Genomic DNA, 19028 nt, shown 5'->3' with positions numbered 1-19028 from the left:
CATAAAAGCAACTGCCAAATGCATAAATGAAAATGTAAATTTGTATTCCATAGAAGAAAGAAATGCATACAGTGTTGGTTTGGAGCAACATATGGGAGAGTAAATCATGACGGAATATAAATTTTGGGGTAAATGACCCCTTTAAAGCTGTATCAAAGTTTTCACTGAGGATCTGAAGACCTATTAAGTGCTGAAACAATTTGCTGCCCAAAGTTTGTGGATAAATTCCTTTGTCCTCTTCTCTTCATTCTCATTGGAACTGTCATTGGAATCTCCATGGAACTTCTCAGTACACTGGAGCGCTCACATATGATGGGGTGACTGTCATGGCTACCGCCTTCCAGAACCTGAGAAAGCAACGCATTGATATCTCTCGTAGGGGGAATGCAGGAGAATGTCTGGCCAACCCGCCTGCACCCTGGGGACAAGGCATTGACATTCAGAGAGCCTTACAGCAGGTAGTCAGCCATATTACAATATATGGCCCCTATATGGCCATACAATCTCCTTAGAAAGACATTTTCAGTAGAATGGGGTGAGCCAAAGTATTTTTTGTAGAAGAAGAAACTAATTGCTTGCCATGTTAACATATTTTATGATGAACTATCCAATTATGTGTGATTGTCTGTATAGGTACAGTTTGAAGGACTAACGGGACACGTTCAGTTTAACGACAAAGGACATCGAACCAACTTCACTGTCAACGTGATGGAGTTTGGCCCAGGCGGACCCAAGAAAGTAATTCAAATCCTATTTTCCTTGCTTGTAAAACAAATGGCTTCCATATTTCCTGTCGCAACACAAAAAAAGTCACTTCTGACTTGTCACTGAAGTCAGAATTGTCATTTTGTGGCTTTTGGTCATGTCCCTTTGCTTTGAGTCCACCATCTAAATGCAAGTGTACTCCCAAATGTTGTCAAAAATGACTTATAACTGATATTCACATAAAATGTACAGTCTCACTCTCTTCCAGAAATACAGACCAAAAAATATTGATGACTCCTACTAACATCATGCTCATGGCTGTGATGTGAACTAATGGCTACTGGCTAAAATATGGGGTAGCCCTTCAATATGTCCTGCCTGGAGTTCATGTTTCAATAGGATATACATCCTATAATACAGGAAAGACAACTGTGCTTGTCAAGCCAATTCATGGAGACTTTAAAACACATTTGTGCTTGACATTCTTCTGACATAAATTTGATTGGTAATGATTAACCTGAGGTTGCACCTGAGACTCCAGCAATGGCTGTGATGAAAGCGAATGAAGTGTTAGTCACAGGAAGGCTAAAAGAGCCGTGCATGCATTTCAAGTGATTACAGCTTCTCTTAAACTGTCAATATGAATATTTAACATTCTAAAAATAGCAACTCTGAAATTCTGCATACACTGCTGTGATATTCCTCCCTTCTGACTGTAGGTGGGCTACTGGAATGAGCGTGAGAAATACGTGAGCACAGCTGCCTACAGCAACATACTCAATGAGACATTTGGACTGCAAAACAGGACCTACATTGTCACCACCATCCTTGTGAGTTTTGCGATTTATTGAAGGTCTATCAAACAATGTCTTGCCATCAATTGAAGGGATTTGACAGTTCCAAGGCAATAACTAGACTTAATTAATTAATGCAAATATACACTAGATCTGGCAAGACAAGGTGTGCCAGATCAAGGTATTCTTTATTTTTAAATTTGAAGAATAACACAGAAGGTATTTAGTATAGATATTGTGTCTTTATCCTCTATATGGCACTGTTTCTGTTCTGCTGATCTGGCAGTATGGTTTTTTTAATTGGTTTCAGTTTCGTTTTAGGTAGTTTTAATGGTGCATAAAAAGTTTTTATTTGTATTTTTTAAGCGTATTATTTATTATTATTATTTCATAATTCTATAATTTTTATTTACGCTCAGTACAATTTTAGTTTCATAACTTATAACATCGCACCACAAATTGTTCCATCTGCTTATGATTACATATACAACATTTTTATCAGAAATAATCCCATACTCAAAACAGGTGGGTTTGCTCATACACAGACTGCATATACAGTACATTGTCAAAAGGACAGTATGTTTACACTCCCTTCTAATTAGCAGGTTTGGCTGCTAAATACTTAGAGGTGCACAAAACCATACAGTGACTCTTAAAGGTGCTGTAAGCGATTTTTCATGGAAAGGTATGCATAAAAATGTCCTACTCCCTGAAAGATATTAATGAAATAAGTGTCGTGAGATATCTCATCGATCTCTGTGACAGCTCTAGACTCTGTGAACAGCAAACAAAAATGTGTCCATGGACCACGGTCTCTGATGCTTTCTGCCTTTCAATAATTTTTCGCTATCTCATAGTGTTGTAGCTGCAGTGAATTATTGAGGCTTAATGCTATTTTTATGCCATGTTGCTCATAACAGTTGTCAGCTGAGGGTGCAATTTTTCTGCTGTTGTTTTTACAACCGTTTTTGCTAGATGTTGGTCTCAATAAAGCTCATTTGGTATCTTTGGAGTGCGGGTTTTGGAAAGAGGGGGCGTGGCAAATCCAACAAAATTCTAGAACTGCTAAAATCGCTTACAGCACCTTTAATGTGGCACTGTCATAGGATAAATGAACAGTCTCTTCAATGGGCTGTACTGTAGTTTAAAGTGTTTTGGATTGTTCCACTAATGAAACATTGAAAAAACTTTTCACGAAATTTCAGTTGACAAAAAAATCCAGAAAAAACAAATATGGCACTACTGTGAATAAGATCATCCTGGTTACTTGTGTAACCTCCGTTCCCTGATGGAGGGAACGAGATGTTGTGTCGATGTAGTGACACTAGGGGTCACTCTTGGGAGCACGAGACACCTCTGGTCTTTGATAAAAGGCTAATGAAAATTGGCGAGTGGTATTTGCATGCCACTCCCCTGGACATACGGGTATAAAAGGAGCTGGTATGCAACCACTCATTCAGGTTTTATGCTGAGGAGCCGAGACAAGGTCCGGCCATTTCAGCGGGTAGTTCAGCGTTGGTGCAGGAGGGACACAACATCTCGTTCCTTCCATCAGGGAACAGAGGTTATGCAAGTAACCAGGACATTCCCTATCTGTCACTCACTCGATGTTGTGTTGATGTAGTGACACTAGGGGTCCCTATACAAAACGCCGCAACTGGCTGAACTGTGTTACGTGAACTGGTGTTGTGTGGCGGGCAGACAACTGTGTGCCTCTTAGCCAGCGCACCAGGCTGACACGTAACCTCCCCAAACATAGTTATGAGTACGAACGGCCCTTTGGGGACAAGTCGACTACCCAAAAGATAGAGACAGGCTAACCCAGTCTTGCCTCTTTTCCCCTTCTTTTTTTCCACTCCCTAAAAAACAAGGGGGATTATCTGACTGGGTCGCCAGGTTTAGTCGGGGGGTGTCCCTCCCAAGGGGAGGACACCGCGGAGACCACACCTCGTCCAAAGAGAGGGGGGATATTTAAGTGGAAAATACGTCACGTGGTCTTGGCGACCATGTGGAGAGTCTCATGGTAGATCCTACCCAACAGGGGAGGAGTTACTACAAACATGGAGACTGTGGCAGAGGGGGCTATGCCCAAGGAAGACGCAGTTTGCCAACAGGGAAACGAATTAGCGGAAGATATACATCGCATGGGGTTACCTTACAGCGAACTGTCACATGCGGAGCACCTACCCCAGAACAGGGCTCTTAGCACGTGTACTGGGCCGGCAGCGAGTCTCTCCAAAAACTCGACTGCCACAGGGCTCGGAGGAAGTCAACCAGGGAACATAGTTTGTGAACACTACTGGGAATTAATGGCGCACGTCTTCAGCTCAGAGGAGGTGAAAGGCACTATGTGCAGGCGATAAACCCGGCCGGCTATCCCGGGCTTATCTGCTTGTATTGCGTGCCACTACCTGGGACGAAACCAGTTCCATCCAGAGGTTGTAGAACCTTGCAAAGGTGTTGGGTGTTGCCCAGCCTGCTGCTCTGCAAATGTCTGCTAGAGAGGCACCCCTGGCCAGGGTCCAGGAGGCCGCTACACCCCTGGTAGAATAGCCCTACCGGGGGTGGCACATCCTGGGTGTGATATGCCATAGCTATGGCGTCAATGAGCCAGTGGGCGATCCTCTGCTTGGAGACAGCGCTTCCTTTCCGCTGTGCACCAAAGCAGACAGACAGCTGCTCAGAGATCCTAAACCTCTGCGTGCGATCCAAATAGATGTGTAAAGCGCGCACCGGACACAGCAATGACAGGGCTGGGTCTGCCTCCTCCTGGGGCAGTGCTCGCAGGTTCACCACCTGGTCCCTAAAAGGGGTCGTGGGAACCTTGGGCACATAGCCCAGTCGTGGTCTCAAGATCACGTGAGAGTAGACCGGACCGAACTCCAGGCACGTTTCGCTGACAGAGAATGCTTGCAGGTCTCCTACCCTCTTGATGGAAGTGAGCGCAGTCAGGAGGGCAGTCTTCAAGGAGAGTGCCTTTAGCTCAGCTGACTGCAAAGGCTCAAAGGGGGCTCTCTGTAGACCCTGAAGAACTACAGAGAGGTCCCATGAGGAATGAGGCGTGGTCTGGAGGGGTTCAGCCTCCTGGCGCCTCTCAGGAACCTGATGATCAGGTCGTGCTTCCCTAAGGACTTACCGTCCACTGTGTCGTGGTGTGCTGCTATAGCAGCAACGTACACCTTCAAGGTGGAAGGGGACAGCCGCCCTTCCAACCTCTTCTGCAGGAAGAAAAGCACCGATCCCACTGCGCATCTCTGGTGGTCTTCCCATCGGGAAGAACACCACTTAGCGAACAGACGCCACTTAAAGGCATACAGGCGCCTCGTAGAGGGGGCCCTAGCCTTAGTGATCGTGTCTACCACTGCGGGTGGTAGACAGCTTAGGTCTTCCACATCCCGTCCAGTGGCCAGACATGGAGATTCCAGAGGTCTGGTCGCGGGTGCCAGATGGTGCCCCGTCCCTGAGAAAGAAGTTCCTTCCTCAGGGGAATTCGCCGGGGGGGGGGGGGGGGGTGGCTGTCGCGAGGAGCATAAGGTCCGAGAACCACGTCTGGGTGGGCCAGTACAGTGCTACCAGGACGACCTGCTCCTCGTCCTCCCTGACCTTGTACAGAGTCTGTGCAAGTAGGCTCACTGGGGGAAACACATATTTGCATAGGCCAGGAGGCCAGCTGTGTGCCAGTGCGTCTGTGTCAAGAGGTGCCTTGGTCAGGGCGTACCAGAGCAGGCAGTGTGAGGATTCTTGGGAGGTGAACAGGGCTACCTGTGCCTGTCTGAATCAACTCCAAATCAGCTGGACCACCTGAGGGTGGAGTCTCCACTCTCCCCTGCCATGACAGCGCATCCACTGCAGTGTTGAGGTCGCCCGGGATGTGAGTGGCTCGCAGCGACTTGAAGTGCTGCTGACTCCAGAGGAGGAGACGGCGGGCGAGTTGTGACATACAACAAAAGCTCAGACCGCCTTGGCGGTTGACATATGCTACCGTTGCCGTGTTGTCTGTCCGAACTAACACGTGCTTGCCCTGGATCAATGGACGGAACCTCCGCAGGGCGAGCAGAATTGCCAACAACTCGAGGCAGTTGATGTGCCAACGCAGCCGCGGGCCCGTCCATAAGCCGGTGGCTGCGTGACCTTTGCAAACAGTGCCCCAGCCCGTTTTGGAGGCATCTGTCATGACCACGGGAATGCATGTCCGTCATCTCTGCATCAGCCTGTGACTGGGCAATCATCTCCGAAGGGGGGAGCCCAGCTGAGGCTTCTGCATCTGACTGGACATGCCCGTTCTCCGATGCTGCGCTCGAGAGCTCATCAGCTTCGCGGGCTCCGAACAACAGGTCGAACTCACCGTGAGACAAGCCGGCGGACTCATCCGGAAGCCCGATCGGGGCAGATGAGCGTATTGGGGAATGGGAGGTCCGTGGGGGGATGCATTCTCACGAAAGCAACGTTGCAATGGTCATGTTCTCGCAGTGAGAACATGAACCATCCACGAACGCTGCCTCTGTGTGGGTCATGCCCAGACATGAAAGACAGTGATCGTTACCATCTGAAGTTGAGAGGTAACGACCGCAACCAGGAATAACACACAATCGGAAAGGCATCTTTAAAAAGACGCGTCTTTAAAAAGATGTTCCGTGTGTGCCGCTCTTTTAGAGAAATATACTCTTTCAGAAAAATATACTCTCTTTTTTCTTCCGAAGCACCCAGGGGCGTTCTCTGCAGTGCACCAGTGCAGAGGAGGGAGAAGCCGCTGAGGTGAATGAACAGTCGTGAGAATTCAGCTCAGTGAGCATGACCGTTCGGCTCTGAAGAGAAAATCTGAATGAGTGGTTGCATACTAGCTCCTTTTATACCCGTATGTCCGGGGGAGTGGCATGCAAATACCACTCGCCAATTTTCATTGGCCTTTTATCAAAGACCAGAGGTGTCTTGGGCTCCCAAGAGTGACCCCTAGTGTCACTACATCGACACAACGTCAAGTGAGTGAAAGATAGGGAACTAATGATGTGTCGTTAGAGTGTCTACATACTTTTTTTTCTTAATGTTTTTCCTGTGCATTCTCTGTGACTGAGCAAAAATAAAATACTTCAATAATTTATAAGCTACAAAACATGCTGGAAATGCAGAAAGCATTTAATCTAGCTGACGCAAAATTTTCTTTCAAGCCTGTCCATAACAACCACCCTGAATCAGGTAATAACCAAACAACTAGCCTGAACTAAGCAACTGACCCACACTATCACAAAAACAAGGCAAAACTGCTTTCAATTAATACAGAGAGAGCAAAATTAACCTACACTATGTTTCAAATCCTTAGGAATCTCCCTATGTGATGTTGAAGAAGAACCATGAGCAGCTAACGGGTAATGAAAAGTATGAGGGTTACTGTGTGGAGCTGGCTGCAGAGATCGCCAAGCATGTGGGCTATTCCTACAGGCTAGAGCTTGTGGGGGATGGAAAGTACGGAGCTAGAGACACAGAGACAAAGATGTGGAATGGAATGGTTGGAGAACTGGTGTATGGTGTAAGTAGGTTTTAACTTTGAATGTTGGAAAGTTCTCTATGGTTAGGATATTTTTGTTAGGTAATTGTAAGTGTAGTTTATTTTAAGTTTTTATGTTTAGTTTAGTTTAGTTTAGTTTAGTTCCAGATAGTCAGGCATATTCTGTTCATATGTTCTTTAGCTTACATTCATTGTCACTTTGACTTAAAGGTTCACTCAGTTATTTTTTCCCAATAAAAAAGTTTTACTCCAAAATAAATTAATTGTAATTTTAAAACATATGTATAAAATCTTGACCGCTCACATGAGAAGAAGACTGTAGTCATATCAGTAACATTATAAAAGCTGTTTTATTGTACGTACATGGGGCATAGGCACCCTCATGGGGGCTGCCATTTTGGAATCACATGACCAGCTGAATACTACTCGCTTATTCTCAGTAACCATCTTGTTATCATTTTCACTCTTGGATTAAATTAATCATGGCTGATTGTGAATAATGAATTTCTACAGTGGCATCTGTAACTGAAAACTATTAGTTTTGAATGATGCTGCATCCACACCACTAGGTGTCATTGTAAGTCCAAGATGAAATGAGCAAAAAGTTACTGAGTGCACCATTAAGGCTGCATTTTCTCCATTGTTACTGCAGCAGTATATGTAACACTGACACAAATCTTTTCTGAAATAAAAAAATGAAAGAAAATATGTGTCACAGATGGACAAGGATGAGGACACTGTGTCCAAACTTCAAAACCTCAAGGTTGGACAAAATGTGTCATTAATTTTCAAGTAGCTTTTCCCTGCCGTCAGATCATTTCAGTGCAGTGTGGATAATATGTCACTGACTTTCTGCCAATTTGTCAACAAAACAAAGAACCCTAACACTCAGCCAACAAAGGCCAATTAGCAAGACTGAGGTGTATCTGTGGATTATTTTTGCATACACTCAATTTTTTATTCAGAGCATTTTTTGCCCCGAGGCTACAGGCTTTGTGGCTTTGGAATGCTAAGCAGTGTCAAATGTAGTATGTCTTCATTGGGCTAAATGTGAACACTCCAACTCTCTGTTGTCAAGCGATGTTTGTTAGTTCCCTATCTGTCACTCACTCGACGTTGTGTCAATGTAGTGACACTAGGGGTCACTCTTGGGAGCCCGAGACACCTCTGGTCTTTGATAAAAGGCCAGTGAAAATTGGCGAGTGGTATTTCCATGCCACTCCCCCGGACATACGGGTATAAAAGGAGCTGGTATGCAACCACTCATTCAGATTTTCTCTTCGGAGCCGAACGGTCATGCTCACTGAGCTGAATTCCCACGACTGTTCATTCACCTCTGCTGGATCTGATGGCGCATTTCAGTGGCTTCTCCCCCCCTGCACTGGTGCACTGCAGAGAATGCCCTGGGCACTTCGGCAGAAATAAAAGAGTATATTTCTGTAAAAGAGTATATTTCTATAAAAGAGCGGCACACACGGAACGTCTTTTTAAAGACGCGTTTTTCTAAAGATGCTTTTCCGATTGTGTGTTATTCCTGGTTGCGCTCGTTATCTCTCGCCGTCTGATGGTCACGATCACTGTCTTTCCTGTCTGGGCACTGCTCACGCGGAGACAGCGTTCGTGGATGGTCATGTTCTCATTGCGAGGACATGTCCATGGCAACGTTGCAGTCGCGGCTCGCCTTCGTAAGAAAGCAAGCCACCCCAGAGGCTCCCCGCCTCAGTCCTCTTACCCACGGGTATGAGGCCAGCGCGGCTAGCACTGGGGGCAATTTGGGGACCTCAATGGGACCGCCTCCGCCAGGTATCCCCCAGCGGACCTCCCATTCCCCAGCACGCTCGTCTGCCCCGATCGGGCTTCCGGATGAGTCCGCCGGCTCGTCTCATGGCGAGTTCGACCTCTTATTCGGAGCCCGCAAAAGTGATGAGCTCTCGAGCGCAGCATCGGAGAGCGGGCTCGTCCAGTCGGAAGCCTCAGCTGGGCTCTTCCCTTCGGGGATGATTGCCCAGTCACAGGCTGACACGGAGATGATGACATGCTTTCCCGGGCAGCCGCGAGCGTCGGCTAGAGTGGAACCCTCTGCTCTTCCCTGAACCCTTGCGGCTCGGTGATTGGTTCCTGGGCTCGCGGCGCAGCTCAAAGCCATGCCCCGCCCCCGTTCCTTTCTTCCCGGAAGTACATGAAGAGCTGACAAGGTCGCGGGAGGCACTTTTTACTGACCGGTCCCGATCTTTTCAGCTTCCCCGCCCTCATTACCCTCGATGGTGGGGCGGCCAAGGACTATTCGGCAATCCCCCGGTGGATAAAGGCACTCGCGGTGCACCTCTGCCCGCAGAGCGCTGCCACCTGGCGCCGGTGCCCAAAGCCCTCATCCAAAGCCTGTAGGTTTCTGTCATCTCAGACGGCCAAGGCCTACGGTGCCGCTGGACAAGCCGCCTCCGCCCTGCACACCATGGCTCTCCTGCAAGTCTGCCAAGGCACTAAAGGAACTGCACGAGGGTAGTTCCGCACCAGGATTGATGCAGGAACTGCGCTCGGTGACCGACCTCGCTCTACGAACGACGGAGGTCACGGCGCGGTCTCTCGGGTGGAAGATGGCCACACTAGTGGTCCAGGAGCGCCACCTTTGGCTCAACCTGGTCGAGATGGGCGAGGCCGACAAGACACCGTTCCTTGCTGCCCCCATTTCCCAGGCGGGCCTATTCGGCGACATCGTCGAGGACTTTGCCCAGCAGTTCTCGATGGTGGAGCAGTAGACGGATGCTAGCCGGCATATCCTGCCCCGGCATGGCTCAAGATCACGCACCCCGTCTACTCATCGCCAAGGGCGTCCCCCTGCGGTGACTGCACCGGGTCCACCGCAGCCCACCCCTTCGGCCCGGCCCCAGCTTGGAACCCACCGCAAGAAGCAGACAGCACCCGTCTCGCGGCCGCCAAGAACCCGTGAAAGGCTTCAAAGCGCAAGAATCCCAAGAATCCTCCCCACTGCCCGCTCTGGTACGCCCTGACCGAGACCCCCTCGGCATAAACGCGCTGGCACACAGCTGGCCCCCTGGCATGTGAAAATATGCGTTTTCCCCCAGTGAGCCTACTTGCACAGACCCTGTGGTAAACACAATCACTCAGGCTAGGGCCCCCTCTACGAGGCGCCTGTATGCCTTTAAGTGGCGTCTGTTCGCTAAGTGGTGTTCTCCCCGTCGGGAAGACCCCCAGAGATGCGCAGTCAGATCAGTGCTTTCCTTCCTGCAGGAGAGGTTGGAAGGGAGGCTGTCCCCTTCCACCTTGAAGGTGTACATTGCCGCCATAGCAGCACACCACGACGCAGTCAACGGTAAGTTCTTAGGGAAGCACGACCTGATCATCAGGTTCCTGAGAGGCGCCAGGAGGCTGAATCCCTCCAGACCGCGCCTCGTTCCCTCATCAGGGTCTACAGAGAGCCCCCTTTGAGCCTTTGCAGTCAGCTGAGCTTAAGGCACTCTTCTTGAAGACTGCCCTCCTGACTGCGCTCACTTCCATCAAGAGGGTAGGTGACCTGCAAGCGTTCTCTGTCAGCGGAACGTGCCTGGAGTTCGGTCTGGGTTACTCTCACGTGATCCTGTGACCCTGACCGGGCAATGTGCCCAAGGTTCCCACCACCCCTTTAGGGACCAGGTGGTGAACCGGCAAGGGCTGCCTCAGGAGGAGGCAGACCCAGCCCTGTCGACGCTGTGTCCGGTGCGCGCTTTACGCATCTATTTGGATCGCAGGCAGAGCTTTAGAATCTCTGAGCAGCTCTTTGTCTGCTTTGGTGCACAGCAGAAAGGAAGCACTGTCTCCAAGCAGAGGATCGCCCACTGGCTCATTGACGCCATAACTATGGCATATGTCGCCCAGGACATGCCGCCCCTGGTAGGGCTACAAGCCCATTCTACCAGGGGTGTAGCGGCTACCTGGGCCCTGGCCAGGGGTGCCTCTCTAACAGACATTTGCAGAGCAGCGGGCTGGGCAACACCCAACACCTGTGCAAGGTTCTACAACCTCCAGGTGGAACCGGTTTCGTCCCAGGTAGTGGCCGGGTGTATCGCTTGCACATAGCGCTTTCCACCTCCCTTGGAGCTGAAGACGTGCGCCATTAATTCCCAGTAGTGTTCACAAATTTTGTTCCCTGGTTGACTTCCTCCGAGCCCTGTGGCAGTCGAGTTTTCAGAGAGATTCGCTGCTGGCCCAGTACACGCACTAACTAAGAGCCCTGTTCTGGGGTAGGTGCTCCGCATGTGGCGGTTCCCTGTAAGGCTAACCCCATGCGATTATATATATCTTCCGCTAATTCGTTTCCCTGTTGTCAAACTGCGTCTTCCTTGGGCAGAGCCCCTCTGCCCCAGTCTCTATGTTTGTAGTAACTCCTCCCCCATTGGGTAGGATCTACCTTGAAGACTCTCCATATGGTTGGAAAGACCATTTGACGTACTTTTCAACTTAAATATCCCCCCTCTCTTTGGGCGAGGTGTGGTCTCCGCTGTGTCTTCCCCTTGGGAGGGACACCCCCCGACTAGACCTGGCGGCCCTGTTGGATAATCCCCCTTCTTTTTTAGGGAGTGGGAAAAAAGAAGGGGAAAAGAGGCCACGACTGGGTTAAGCCTGTCTCTATCTTTTGGGTAGTCGACTTGTCCCCAAAAAGGGCCGTTTGACACTCATAACTATGTTGGGGGAGGTTATGTGTCGACCTGGTGTGCTGGCTATGAGGCACACAGTAGTCTGCCCACCACACACCGCCAGTTCACGTAACACAATTCAGCCAATTGTGGCATTTCGTATAGGGACCCCTAGTGTCACTACATTGACACAACGTCGAGTGAGTGACAGATAGGGAACATCATGGTTACTTGTGTAACCTCCATTCCCTGATGGAGGGAACGAGACTTTGTGTCCCTCCTGCCACAACGCTGAACTACCCGCTGAAATGGCCGGACCTTATATCGGCTCCTCAGCATAAAACCTGAATGAGTGGTTGCATACCAGCTCCTTTTATACCCGTATATCCGGGGGAGTGGCATGCAAATACCACTCGCCAATTTTCATTGGCCTTTTATCAAAGACCAGAGGTGTCTCGGTCTCCCAAGAGTGACCCCTAGTGTCACTACATCGACACAACGTCTCGTTCCCTCCATCAGGGAACGGAGGTTACACAAGTAACCATGACGATTTCCAGTCCTCCTTGAAGAAAATTTTACGTTAATATGAAGCATACACAGTGATACTCATGTCAGAATGGCTCGATAGCATGCATCAACATTGACTCTGTAATGATTCATAATGTTTGAAGATATTTATTTGTTTAGCTGTTGCTAAATCAATGGTTAGTGTTTCTTTCTTTTTCTTTTTGGCACTAGATTGCTAATATCAGTGTGTTTGGATGACCTACAAAGAAAAGCCTTATTGTTTTGTGTGCAAACTTGTTTGTCACCAGAATTTCTGTAAATGTATTTTATGTTTAATTTTTCAACACTTAGTGATGAAAAATCAGTTTTTGTTGAGAACACATTCTTGAGAGCAAGTTTAAGAGAACTTTGTGTTGATTTATACTGTATGCTTTATTGTCAACAAAATAAATCACACTGCACTCTCTGTCTTTGGTTAATTATATAAATCCTTATATCTTGAAGAAAGCAGATGTAGCTGTGGCTCCCCTCACCATCACTTTGGTTAGAGAGGAGGTTATCGACTTCTCCAAGCCCTTCATGAGCTTAGGCATCTCCATTATGATCAAAAAGCCCACCAAGTCCAAGCCAGGTGTCTTTTCCTTCCTGGACCCGCTGGCCTATGAGATCTGGATGTGTATTGTGTTTGCTTACATCGGCGTGAGTGTGGTGCTATTCTTGGTGAGTCGCTTCAGTCCGTATGAGTGGCACGCAGATGATGAAGAGGAGGGAACAGAACAGCAAAGCCAGAATCAGAACCAGTCGCCATTACCAGAAGCCAACGAGTCGCCAAACCAGCACAGTCAGAATCAGCGAGAAGAGAAGCCGGAGAAGCAACCAGAGCACAACAATGAGTTTGGGATCTTCAACAGCCTATGGTTTTCCCTGGGAGCCTTCATGCAGCAAGGATGTGACATTTCACCAAGGTAAATGGCAATGCAAAAAGAGTAGATTTCATAAGTACTATCATATTTTTTTATCCTCCACTGCTACTTATTTCTTTGGACTGAGTCATCTTACTTCACACTGTCACAAACAACATCTGTCACAGAGAAAATAAGTACAATAAAGATGATCTTTTGAATTGTTTGCTGCATTACATAATTGTGTGTACGCACATATTTATGTGTAAAACCTGTGTACGCAGAAATAATTATTCATATAAGCTTGCACTTGCATTTTTTAAAATTTTGGATAAAATTCTCATGCTCTCTTTAATGATAAAAAAAATGTTAAAAGAAATTTTACATGTGTTAAGCCAGTTTTTTATACTGTATTTTATTATTACAAACTGAATAACTAAGTGACCCCTCAAGGCCATGTCCGCACTCATTTTTAACTAATAAATTTGAAATCTCTGATTTCAATTTCCTAACAGCATTCACTTTCATAAGTAAGCAGTTATGGTGAGAATTTTCAAAAGTCTCAGTTTTCAGTGGAGGAAAACGCTGTTCAAATGTGGACAAGAATTGTAAACGTAGCAATATCAATGTTATTTGTAAGGGATAATCTACAGCTAGGTATGCCTTAAACGATTTTAATGCACAGCGTGGAGGTGAAGAACCACCCGACACAAGTGATTTTTACAGCACAAATTTTGACTGGAAGGATAAAAATAACAGTTAACTTTATCCACGGGTCATTAGGTCTAGAGTTTTGCCCATTCTGAATCAGACACAGAGATAAAGTAGTGCAATAATATCACATTTATTTGAATGAATTAAATAAAAATCTGTTCGAATAATTGGAAAAACTAAAATAATTATTTTTGGAATCAAAACACTCTTTAAAAACTATAAATTTAAATACTCAATCCAGAAATAATCATAGCCACATAATGTAGAATAGTTGGCACTTCTCAGAACATATACATTTAATTCATATTCTTTGTCATTTTCACATTAATGAGGAAAAACCAGTGTTGCTGATGTGACAGTTGTAAAAGTGGCACTTACTTGTACATGATGAGGGGAAAACCAAAATAAAGTTCTAAACCTGCAGACTTTGACCTCTGAAACATCCATATGGTATCCATTAAGGCTGCACAATTGATTGAATCAAGAATGAAATCGCGATGTGACCTTGCACGATTACTACACCGTAAAAGGCTGCTGTTATGAAACAGTCTCCAGTAAGCAATGTGTGATCGCAGGGCGTCTTCTAGCGCACTTCAGTAGTACGTATGTTAATATAATTTTGTGTTGAAGCAGTAAAGGTATTTGGCTTGCTGTCCGTATACTGGAGGGCTCAGAGCTCAAGACTCGACTCCCGATTACCCCAAAACAGTACCGTGACTCTGGCAGGAAGTATTTAGGACAGCAACCCAGCAACAATTCTATTTGGTAAATTGGCTTGGCGGATGCTTCTGAATTGTTCTTCCCCCCCAAAATCTGTGCAGAGGGAGTGCTTTAAGCATTTGTTTGAAGGTGCATTCTTGTACGATGGCTGGTCGAGAGGGCTACGCTGCTGCGATTTTAACGAGAGACCACCACTCGTCATAGAAGTGGGTGGGCTCACGGTATGCGAGCAGGGAAGGAGAAAATGAGAGTTGGCTCTTGCTGCGTTCGAAAGGGAGGGCTCACACTGCGATTCGAACGGGAGTCTGCTCTATAGAGAGAGCGCCTGCAGCATTCGAACGGGTAAGCCCAGCAAGCAATCAAAAGGGGAGAATGAGAAGAGAGGAACAAGGCTTGTTTGCAGAGATAGCCTCACTCAGTAGACTACCCATAGATAAGGAAATATAGTGCTTTGAGAAGAGGAGGTGGTGAAGACAAAAAGGCTTCGGCAGAAGCATGGTAAAATGCTGCTGCAGCAGTAGAGTAAAGTGGGCCTCCTGTGGGAGCAGAGTTAAGGCAGTGCTGTGGCAGTGGAGTAGAGGAGATGGAATATTTTAAAAAGGCGGGGGGTGCTCATGCGGGAGTGGAGTTTAAACCACTGCTGCGGCAGTGGATTGAGGATTTGGGGGCATAGTGAAGGAGCTTCTGTGGGAGCGCTGCGCTTCCATTGCTGTAGATGCACTTCTATGAAAGTATGGAACTTAGACATTGAAAGCACCTGTGGAGAAAATATTAACAACCATGTACACACATTTGGTATGGGTGGGGCACTGTTGCTGTGGTATCGAGTAGGGCACAAAAGACTTCATTATATTTATTAACACCTGTAGGGGAGCAAATGGTTAGTTAGGAATACGTAAATGTATTACCTTTATATACGTCTGTAAGGGAAGCAAAAGTTTAGTTATGGAAAATGTGTCAATTACGATTATATGCAGCTTTGAGGGAAGCGAAAGGTTAGTTAAGAATACAATTTTATTACATTTGTCGTGGCAGGGCACGGCTGCAGCAGTATCAAAATGTGAAAGGGGTGATGCTGTGGCATAATCGAGAGTATGCAGTCAATGCTGTGGCAGTATCGAGCATGGGCGGGCGCTGCAGCACATTATCTGGTGGGGCACTGTGGCTGCAGTATCAAATAGGGCACATATGGTTTATCACATTTAGGCACACCTTATTGTGTGTCGGGCTCATTTCGACCATGAGTAAAGGAAATGCCAATGCAAGGTTAATGGGAAAAGCTGAAAGGCTCTTAAGATTACTGCATCACCACTGCACTTGAACAGGAGAGCTCATACTGCATTTCAGACGGGAGAGCCCACGGAATGAACGACATGAAATCTCACACTGCATTCGAATGGGAGAGCCCACCCTGTGATTCGAATGGTAGAGCCTGCATTGCGGTCGAATGGGAGGGCCCACACTGCGATTCGAACAGGAGAGCCTGCGACTAATGCACTGAGGCTCACACTGCATTCGAACGGGTGAGCCCACACTGCAATTCGATGGGAAAGCCTGCATAGTGTTTGAACGGGAAGGCCCACACTGCATTCGAATGGTGGGTGGCGCAGAGTAAAGAACCTTGCTGAATTGCGGTTTGTGATGGGTATATGAGCTGTGCCCCTAGAGTTTTAATAATAGGAAACATAAGAGGAAACAGGAAACATGATTGCGGTGTTGTGGGAGATTTAGTGGCACGGCCTGAAAGGTTCCGCAGTTGCGGCACCTGGAAAACACATTTGCGCTGCTTTGCCGTGTGGTGGGAGTTTGTCGCACGGTCCAAAGGACATCGCAGTTGCGGCACCTGTACAGCACGTTTGCGCTGCTTTGCGGTGTGGTGGGAGTTTGTCGCACGGTCCGAAGGACACCGCAGTTGCGGCACCTGTACAGCACGTTTGCGCTGCTTTGTGGTGTGGTGGGAATTTGTCGCATGACCCAAAAGATGCCACAGTTGTGGCACGTGGACAGCACATTTGTGCTGCTTAGTGATGTTTTGAGCCGAAGGCAGAAGCACCGCAGTTGCTAAAATGATCTGTGAAATAAGAGCTTTGGCTCTGTACTGCATACAGATATGCATGGACTTGCAATCATCATTGAAGGATTCACTTTAGGCCATTCGCTCCTTAGGAGTATAACTGTCACCTGTAGTACAATATACATCTTGCATAGGAAATGCATTGCATAGCAATAGGTGTGAATTATCTAGGAATGCATCGAGTTGCAGCTCTGCACTGCATACAGAAATGCAGGAGATATGTGCTGGGAAATACTGTACATCTTAATAAACAATGTGAAAAACAGCATAAAATGATCTGAGAAATAAGAGCTTTGGCTCTGTACTGCATGCAGATATGCAGGAGAAATGGACTTGCAATCATTACTGAAGGATACACTTGTGGTCATTCGCTCCTTAGGAGTATGACTGCCCCCTGCTGTACAATATACGTCAATAATGCCGAGAGCAAGTGAGACGCGTTGCGGGATGTTTATGAATGAGTTGGGACGCGGCGCATGATCCGCCTCTTGCGGAGCCGAATTCGGCTCATGTCTGTTCGGACAGAGGCCGTGTAGAACTGCAGTGTGCTGTGGAATGGTCAGAGCGAGTGCTGCGCGACAGTGAGCTTGCGTTAAAATGTCTGCGTTGGTTTGAAAAGAATTTGTCATTAGATTATCGGTCGATTGAAAAGAGTTCTGTGTTGCATGATGCCCCTGTGTTCAGAATGAAATAAATCACGCTCCAAAGGGCACTTTGGAGGGAGAAACAATCATGATATTCATGTTAGAAGATGAGGAACAATCGCTGGATAGAGCACGCCCCCTAAACAAGCTGCAGCGAGGTAATGAGGCTGATTGGAATCACCTGTGCGGCAGAACCTGATAAACATGCTGGGGTTGAAATGGTGGTTGGATTGAATAGTTAATCTTTGTTTCTCTCGCTTAAAAAAAAAAACTGAATTCTAATGGCATGAAGCCGGAACTGCTCTCCAGGTGGAAAGTTCAGATAAGAGAAAATATGAGCAGTCATAGAGAGCTTTTAAAGTGCAGGAGCAGCCAGTTTGCAGCAGCAACTTCATGCTATAAACTGCTTCGTCGAATGGAGCATAGAAAGACAGACAGGGTAAAAATACATAAATTATATATATATATATATATATATATATATATATATATATATATATATATATATATAAACACTTAACTTGGTAGCCGTCAATATTGCTAAAAACAAAGAGCTGCTGTGGCAGCTTCTGTTGAATAACGAGACTGTTTGGATGGAAGAGCTGTTCTGGTGGAGCCGAATGCTTTGCAGGGAAGTTGCATCCTATGATCCATCTGCCTGGGTCTGTTCGTGGGGAAACGGGCGGGGCCGAATGCCAGAAATATTCTCATGTCAGGAGAGTTGTCACAGGAAACAGGTAAGCAGCGGCTTATATACTCCTGCTCGTGGGCTGTGATTTGTCAGATTAAAATTAACATGCTCCTCCCAGACCTCTGTTAATTAACTCCATATGTTGAGCAGGGCAGCAATATTAGATGATGTTTTAGCATATTACAATTCAAATCGTCTTGCCTCGTCTTGCCGGACAGTGAAAAATTAATTTAACAGCTACAGGTTACCTTCTCTTCCCCTCTGTGCAAAACAGCTGAATGTCAAACCATACTTTCCTTGCATGCATTTTGGCTGAGTAAAACGGGGCTGACGAGCACTGTTGTTTTTTCTGTGTTTCCTGTAGTGCTTCACTGTTGATTTAAAGACGGCACTGCATGACTTGATTATGTTTTTTGTTATGTGATGGTTAATTCCAGCTCTGAGACTATATTTGTGTCTGCAGGTCATTTGATCAGAGGCATAAAATTCTGCCTAAAATCTTTCTGATCCATGTATTTATCCTCAGACTAATAAAATCACTGTACTGACAGGTTAGATTTATAGATCAAGTTATCAAATTTGCTATGTGAAATATTTATTGGAGCTTTTAAATTTGTCATCAAGAATGACCATTTATCAAAACAGTCAAAAGATTATTTTACATTATCAGAAAATAACATAATTAATATTTGTGACATCACCCTCTCCCAAATATCCCCACCACAAGTGACACCCCTGACAGAGACTCTGTTTAATGAGAAGGTAAAGATGGATTTTTTAGTCTTCAGCTTAGAAGGCAATGTAAAAAGAATGAAGAAGCAGAAAAGCCAAAGCAAGAGAAATGTCAGCTTTAAAACAGAGAGTTAGGTAGCCAATAGGAACACCTGCATAGGATTAATGGATTAATCCCAGACATCACAAAAATCCGCCTATCTAAATCCAAGGATCAGGCGTTGCAATATGTCCGAAGAATAATGACAGTTAGCTTAGGTCTCCGAGGGTTTTAAGATGATTAAGACAAGAAATTGAATGGTGGATGTAAAAGCTTTAAGGTAGGCAAACACTGGCAGCTCATAGTCTGTAGCTGAAAAAGCAGCTGATGTGGCACGTGTAATGTGAAGAAGAATTGGAGCAAAATAATGA

At 46.5% G+C, this 19028-nt stretch overlaps 1 protein-coding gene across 4 annotated transcripts in view; it reads left to right on the top strand.

The window, feature by feature from the left end:
- LOC127430481 (glutamate receptor 1-like) overlaps positions 1-19028 on the top strand; it is a 92926-nt gene that overhangs the window by 43480 nt on the left and 30418 nt on the right. For all 4 annotated transcript variants that reach the window (XR_007895452.1, XM_051680284.1, XM_051680283.1 and 1 more), the window contains 5 exons: positions 291-458; positions 634-738; positions 1425-1535; positions 6817-7023; positions 12645-13105. Coding sequence is in view for 3 of the 4 variants with exons in the window: in XM_051680284.1 (XP_051536244.1) it covers positions 291-458; positions 634-738; positions 1425-1535; positions 6817-7023; positions 12645-13105 (1052 nt within the window). In the remaining variant the exon portion in view is untranslated. The remainder of the gene's footprint in view (positions 1-290; positions 459-633; positions 739-1424; positions 1536-6816; positions 7024-12644; positions 13106-19028) is intronic.

Source organism: Myxocyprinus asiaticus, chromosome 40, assembly GCF_019703515.2.
Source record: "Myxocyprinus asiaticus isolate MX2 ecotype Aquarium Trade chromosome 40, UBuf_Myxa_2, whole genome shotgun sequence".
Lineage (NCBI taxonomy): Eukaryota > Metazoa > Chordata > Actinopteri > Cypriniformes > Catostomidae > Myxocyprinus > Myxocyprinus asiaticus.
This window is presented reverse-complemented; position numbering and strand designations above follow the sequence as displayed.